This window comes from Fundulus heteroclitus, chromosome 13 (assembly GCF_011125445.2).
Source record: "Fundulus heteroclitus isolate FHET01 chromosome 13, MU-UCD_Fhet_4.1, whole genome shotgun sequence".
Taxonomy (NCBI): Eukaryota; Metazoa; Chordata; class Actinopteri; order Cyprinodontiformes; family Fundulidae; genus Fundulus; species Fundulus heteroclitus.
Window position 1 is genome coordinate 38,488,991 of NC_046373.1, and position 7,547 is coordinate 38,496,537.

At 44.3% G+C, this 7,547-nt stretch overlaps 1 protein-coding gene across 1 annotated transcript; it reads left to right on the forward strand.

Moving 5' to 3' along the window:
- LOC118556521 (cell wall integrity and stress response component 1-like) lies at positions 1-3,607 on the forward strand. The gene is made up of 2 exons (XM_036145964.1): positions 1-441; positions 1,868-3,607. Exons 1-2 carry the CDS (start codon positions 367-369, stop codon positions 2,249-2,251), a joined length of 459 nt encoding a protein of 152 aa, XP_036001857.1. The 5' UTR covers positions 1-366; the 3' UTR covers positions 2,252-3,607.
- The last annotated feature ends 3,940 nt before the right edge of the window (positions 3,608-7,547 follow it).

The window sequence follows — 7,547 nt, forward strand, 5'->3', positions numbered from 1 at the left end:
TCCCCCACAGGTTAAAATAGAGAAACAACCACAGTGTTCTGCTCTGGAAGCAGAACGCAGAACTTTGTGTTCTAAAATGTGAAAAAGGTTAGAAAACTTTCCAAAGCTTAAACTGTAAGAAATATAGAAGACGGCCCCAGGCCAGTGTCTCCTGCCAGCATTTCATTTGGTTCTGTGCGATGTTTTGCATCCGTGGCTCATGGGGGGGTGGAGACTGAGACCTTCCTGAATGGAAACAGGTATCAGGTGAACGCTGAGGCATAAAAGGCTGGCTTCTGGAAAATTTTCCTCATTTGGAGCGCCTTGGGAAGAAGACACAGCAGTTAGCATCAGCCTGGCACTGAGAGGAGCTCATCAACCTTCAGCATGAAGCCCGTGGCCTGGAAGCTGCTGTCTCTGGCCCTGCTGGGGTCCAGTCTCTGCTGCATGGTCCTGGCTCAGGTAAATGCTCCGTGGCGCTCTGCAGACACTAAATCCATCTCTGGTTTTCACCAGAAGCAAAGCTGGAAAATCTGCAACGAGCCGCAGAAGATTCTCCGTCATCCAGAACCGGGCAAAGCGTAAAAAACAGAACAACTGGACTTTTAGTCGCAGTTCAAGACGTTTCGTTCTTCATCTGAAGAGCAAAACGTCTTCAAAGCTGGTGAGGGAGAACGTCTGGGCAGAACGTCTGGGCAGAACGTCACCAGCACAAAGTCTCCAGTTGTTCTGTTTTTTTTTATATCTGCTACACAATTAGTACATTATTTTGTGAACAGAAAGTTTTAAATATAGTTTGTTTTATTTTTATTCAAAAGAATAATTTTTTGCACTCATTACAGAAAACAAATTAAATTTATCCAGAAGAAGCTGCAACTTTCAGCGTTCTGCTCTTATTTAAAGTGTTTAAAGGAAAAGGTGAATTTAATGGGAGCCTAAATAACGAGCCGCTCTGGTCCTGCCTCCAACCAAGCCGGAAGGTTTCCACACACTGGATCTGGATCAGAGACCTGGATCTGGATCAGAGTCCTGGATCTGGATCAGAGCCCTGGATCTGGATCAGAATCCTGGATCTGGATCAGAGTCCTGGATCTGGATCAGAGTCCTGGATCTGGATCAGAATCCTGGATCTGGATCAGAATCCTGGATCTGGATCAGAGTCCTGGATCTGGATCAGAGTCCTGGATCTGGATCAGAGACCTGGATCTGGATCTGAGTCCTGGATCTGGATCAGAGTCCTGGATCTGGATCAGAGTCCTGGATCTGGATCAGAGCCCTGGATCTGGATCAGAATCCTGGATCTGGATCAGAGTCCTGGATCTGGATCAGAGTCCTGGATCTGGATCAGAGACCTGGATCTGGATCTGAGTCCTGGATCTGGATCAGAGTCCTGGATCTGGATCAGAATCCTGGATCTGGATCAGAGACCTGGATCTGGATCAGAGTCCTGGATCTGGATCAGAGTCCTGGATCTGCTGAAATGTTGCCGATCGGCTGACTTCAGTCTCTAAACCCAGTGGGACCAGTCATTGGGTTCCCTGGAAACGTCCGGTTCTGTTTGTGAAAGAGAAGATCTTAGTTTCAGAGGAGAGCTGAATGTAGGGAGGAGCTGCTTTCTCCTCAGTAACCACGGTAACCATGGACAGGTGACAGGTGCAGCCGAAGTCACCTGCTGGCGCTCTGACCCTGATCCTTTGACCCAAACACTGGGGTACTGTGTGGTTCTGCCCAACCAGAACCTGGTGAGCCCAGTCAGACAACCAGGGCTGCATTCCATTTAGTCAGAAGCTTTTCACCCAATCAGACGCAGAACGCAGCCCGTCTTCAGACAGGTCCTCCTCAGACCAAAGCGTCTTTGTGTCCTAAATCTGTGTCTGTCCTCCATCAGGTCAAAGTGGACACCACCACCTCTTCAGGCAAGTCCTTCGTCAGCACCACCGCTACCACCGTCCAGACCGTCACGTCCTCCAGCAACAACAACGGCAACAATGGCAACAACAAAAACCCAAGCGGCAACGACGCCAATACCCCAAAGCCCAGCAGCAGCGGCACCAACAGCACCAACAGCTCCAGCAGCTCCACCAGCAGCTCCACCACCAGCAGCTCCAACCATCAGGACGGGACCAACCATCAGGACGGGACCAGCCTGCAGCAGCAGAGCGGCACCACAGTCAAACCAGCGAAGGGAAGCTCAGCGGGCGGAGGCAGCAGCTTCTCCTCCATCAGTCTGCTGCTGGCCTCCATCCTGGTCCAGGCCGCCTGCTGCCGTTAGGCTGAAGGTCAGAGGAGCTTCTGTGGTCCACCTGAGCTGAGGGCAGGTTAGAGGTAGCAGTAGAGACACAGCAGCAGCTCCATCAGCCCTGTTGCTTTATCCCGTAGGTTAACGTGTTCTTCTGATTAAATCTTATATAACTGATAACGTTGTTTGGCTCGTTCAGACCGTGGGCGTCGTGGTAACCTCACAGCCGCTCTGATTGGACGAACAGTCAGACTGTAGTGGTTGATGCTGAGCTTTAAACCTGCTACTCTTGGTGTTGGTTCTGCTGCAAGAGATTAAATATCTTTATATCCTCAGCAAATATGGGAAAATAAAATGATAAGAATGTGTAGCACCTGTATTTAGAATGTGAATTTAATATTATAAGGAAATAATGAATAAAGATAAAAAGAACAAATCTTTGACTCCAGCTTGATTTGGTTCTGAAATGCGATGTTTGGTGAAATTCAATGAAACCTCAGCAACAGGAAGCTGTTTCCCTTCAAACATCATTAGAACTGCTGTCTGTACCTGCAGCACACCTGGACTCCACTTCCTGTTTCTGCTCTCACCTGACTCTGCAGTATCAGTGAACAGGTAAGAGGCGTGGTGGTCACACCTGGACAGGTGAGCAGTCCATCAGAGGAAACACAACCTGGAGCATCCCGTTTCAGAGACAGAAGCCAGATCTCAAGACTTTTTAACAAACTGAGATTTATTGATCTCCTGGTTCTGGTCGTTTGAATTTAAACTGGGTCACTGGTTGCATGTGAGGTTCTTACTGGGCTGAACTAGGCTGAACCAGACCGTCCGTCTAAATCCAGCCATCTGCTGTAACACTGTCGCCCCCTGCTGGCAGAGTTACAGCAGGGCTCAGATTAACTTCAGACGATTAGAGTCCACTTTATTTCTGTAGCTCAAGATCCCAGCAGAACACACCAGAACCCCTCAGAACCAACGGGTTTCACTCACTCTGACTTTCCCTTATTGCCATACAGTCAGAGTCAGTGCTAAGTGTTCAGTTCGGCCTGTTATTCCAAATAAGAAGTGAAATCAAAGCTCCACTCCAGAGCAACAGCTCTTCATGAGCAAGCATGTGGTGACCGTGGAAAGGAACAAGTAAATAGCAGCAGACTCCTGAAGGGGAACCCCTGCTCCAGAACGCCTTTCAGTGCCAGACATGGTTCTTTGACGGTTTCGGTGTCCTGGGAACATCAGACCTTCATGCAGGCAGTGCGTGAACAAATGGACATCCATGGAGGGAGGCTCTTTCCGTCTGACGGTGACACGTATCCCAAAGACAACATGGGAAGAATCGACCAATCATAGAGCAGGTCTTTGCTCATCTATATAAGCTGATATATAAGCGCACCAACGGGGGTAAAATCCGCCCACCTCACCGCCCAGAGCGCACTGACGAGAGCAATAGAGATTTGTCTGATCAGCGCGGCGACTGACTGAGAAACCTGTCGCTGTGAAAGGTGATGAGAATGTTATTAACTGTAACAGTCTAGAAGTGCATTGAGCTGAAAGAGGGAGACATCAGCAGCTGGATCGTGCGTAAAGACGCAGCGGGAACCTCTGTGTTCTTTAGTGTTGCTGCTGAGGGGAAAATGTTGACCATAAATACTTGATGAAACTCAGCCTGATTCACCAATCAGGTTATAGATTTACAATGATAAACAACCCATAGATGAATGTGTAACAGTGTAATAATTCGGTCAATAACTGAAAACTACTTAATTTTATTCAGTATTATTTGAACAATTGTTTATTTTTTTATGTTTTAATCCATTAACTGAACAATAAAGTATTAATACGTTTCTTTCTGTTTTTAACACAAGTAATACATGTCTACTTCATTGTCTGGTGGGATAAAAATGAGATGGAGTTGACTCCACCGGCTCTTCCAGGGTCCGGTTAGCCCCGCCCCCAAACAAGCCCCGCCCCCACCCCAAATTACCATAATCTCACTCTTAACTTTTGATAAAAGTTGAGAGGTCTGCCATAGACTTGAATATGGCTGAAAGTCGCAAGAAGCAAACTCCATACAAGAATATGAGAAGAAGAGGAAAACTTCAGAAGAAAGAAATAAGCCCAGAGTGGATTTGAGGGATTTTGTTGACACAATCCCCCTGAGGAGCGGAAGAGCAGCTAAGATGGTCATCTTAGGGACTTGGGGAAACTTCTGGAAAAATCACCGACCTTAGCTTTAAATGTACAATTTCTTTATTTAATACACCATTAAACCATTTAGTGTATCATTAAATTGTGAAATGTAAAATTAGATATTTAAATGTGTCATTAAATAATTAAATATATGTGGTGCTGGTTGTAAAGTTACAGTTACACAGTCAACAATTGTCCATACTTCAGTTATTAAATATTTCATCTCTTTTCCTTTACCCAAAACTCTATACTGGATTCCTTGTTTTATAAACATTATAATTCTCCTCCACCACCTTCACCTCTGTCTCTACGGATGCTATCATATCCTTTTATAATTTTAAATCTGATTTAAGCCATGTTTCCTGAACACAGATCATTTCCAGTTTGTTTTTTAGATCTTTAATGAATCCATTAAATTCCTGGCCATAAGCTATTAAGCTTCTTGCATTCCATTGTTCAATAATCAATTTATCACTCAGGCCTCCTGCTTTCCCATCTGCTTCAAGTCTTGTTTTGATATGTTCCCTAGATATATCTTTTATGCCTAAAGACTTATCGGCTCCCTTAACTATTATTTAAATTTTCTCTGTTTTGTGCTTGACTTGATGAGTACAATTGCTCACATATGCTGTAAATAAAAACAATCTTATCCACGGTCAGTTCTGGATTTGTTTTCTGAGTTTGTCCTGCATCTACTCTCAGCACCTGGATAACATGGTCAGTTTCAGTCCTTGCACTTTTCTTCACCTGCTCTGAATAACTTATGTTGTAAATCATCCTAACCTGCTGTATTTCCACAGCCCTCTTCCTGACTTCACACCCTCCATATGTTACACTGTGTGGGCATCATTTATCCTGCACCCGTTCTTTATATCCTTCCACCCTGTGCTCACCTCTGCTTCCCTTTGCACACTGCTGCTATGTGTCCACACCTCTTTTGTAACAGCGTAGCGGTGGGGGAACATAGGATAACGGGAAAGCTCATGCATCCTATTTTTACTTTTTCTGGAAGCACAGACTCCTGAAACTCCAGAAGAACAGACAAGCTATCAACCCGTTCACCACCTACTGTTCCCAGCAGTCTCTTTATTCTGACCCCCCCCCCTTCACTAAAACGCCGCTTTAGTTTCTCCACATCTTCCTCCATCAGAATCCCTGTTATCACTCCCCGTATTACTTGGTTACTTAGAATAATTACTTAAAGTTGCCATTCTAGTCCAGTCACACACCAGTTTATACAAAGCTGCCCTTAGCTTCTGAGCCCAGTTCTTCTCTTCCTCCTCCTCCTCCTCCTCCTCCTCCTCCTCCTCCTCCTCCTCGTCTGACAGGCAGCAGGTCGTTGTTCACGCCAAAACTTCCGGGTTGCTGTTGAATGCGCTTTATTAGTTTAAAAAGGACTGGCAAACAAGTATTCCCAGCCATTCCTACAAAATGCTATAATACGCTTAAGAATAGCTGTCACTCTTAAGTATGAAATGTATATTCCATTAGCAAATTGTTATCAAACTTGTTGACTAAGCTGTAAGGTAGTTATGCTGTCACATGGCAGCCACGTTGTTTATTTCTTACTAAAGCAGAACTGCAAACGGATCCATTCTGTGATCAACACTGTTGGAGTTCACAGTTAAGTACAGAGAAAATCAAATATTCATTTGAATTAAAATGTTGGCTCTGTGTGACGTTATCACTGTGCATGCTCAGAGCATTGAAATGCGATTTAAACATTGTTTTCTGTATTTTTGTTATTCTCTTTAAATCATGCAATGTTCACACAATTACAATGAAATACAAAAAGAAACAACCCACCCAAAATAAGATAAAAGAAGAAAAGAGTAAGAAAAACGAAATCCTGCCATGCTGGAAGTTATTCTGTTTGTGGACGATCTAAAGAGCCGACGGTACGGACCGTTCTGGTGCGGGTCGGGGAGTGACTAACTAAATATTAGGAGCTGCAGCTGCACAGCGCCGACTAGACTTTGTTCGCCGATTCTTTATGGACCTCGATGTGGGCACACATTTCATTCTGAGCTCCGTCCCTGCAGCCCCAATTTGTGGACAAAACCGGCCCTTGTCACTTTGGTTCACCTTCGAGGAAGACCTGAACGTCCACGCTGTGCAGTGAGGAAGAAATAGGAGACTTGTGATCGCTGTCGACTGTTATTGAAAGAGAGCTCCCCACAGGGAACGGTGCTAATGCTAACGCTGCAAGGCTAAACATCCATAATTATGCTGCTACTAGCGCTGAAACACAGATGGAGATGAGTGAATGTTCTAGCAGTGCAGCGACAACTGAATTTAACTCCATCTAAGGTCCCACCTGCAAAACAGCAAGCTGCTGATGTCAGGGTAAGGTGGCCGTTTACAGACGCCATGTGGCGTTGATGGACAGCAAGGTGGTCAAAGCCTTTTGTCTCTTCTGAAAGTATGATGACTCTCTGGCCGTTTATTGAATCTTCCTTTTATTGGATTCAAGAAAAGCACCTTTTCTGTTGAAACAGTGATTTATGACCCTATGCTGCATTGTCACAGCTGGACTTTGTTATTTGCGCTCCAGACGGTGTTTCGATTTTTGACTCCAGGAAATAGGAGTTGATTTTAGTTGAGTTTTTTAATGTTTTTGATTGTAAGGTGGATTGTTCTGTCATTGTGTAAAGGGAAATTTAAGACTTCTCAGGGGTGCGCCGTTAGTTCAATTCAGTAAAAAACAACAACAACAAAAACTATCAGTATTAAAATCTGAGTATTTGGTTTTTGTTAACATTTTCTGTTTTTGTCTTTAAAAACTAATCCTAAGTTTATTTCGTTAAAGGTGAGGGGCCTTAGAGATAGTGTCAGCAGAGAGGCTTTGTATTTGTACTGTAGAAACAAAAATCCACATTGTGGGTTACATGTTCTTCTGCTAGAAACCCATTCAGTGGATTCTGATGAAACATTTTGGTCAAACCAAATAATTTATTTGCATGGTACATCCACATCAGCAGCTGTAGCTGTGTTACTGAATCCTTTTCCAGGGAGGATAATATATATTAAACACAGTAGTGACAGCCATCGGTCTCTCTCTATGTTACATATTGAAGACTCTTTAATTATCCCAGGCAATAATTACGGTTATTGCAACATCTCTAAAAATAAGCAACTTATT

Excerpts from the sequence above, each read along its gene's own strand:
- LOC118556521 (XM_036145964.1), top strand. The coding sequence starts at position 367 with ATGAAGCCCGTGGCCTGGAAGCTGCTGTCTCTGGCCCTGCTGGGGTCC. Across the intron at positions 442-1,867 it reads GCTGCATGGTCCTGGCTCAG|GTCAAAGTGGACACCACCAC; the intron begins GTAAATGCTCCG and ends GTCCTCCATCAG.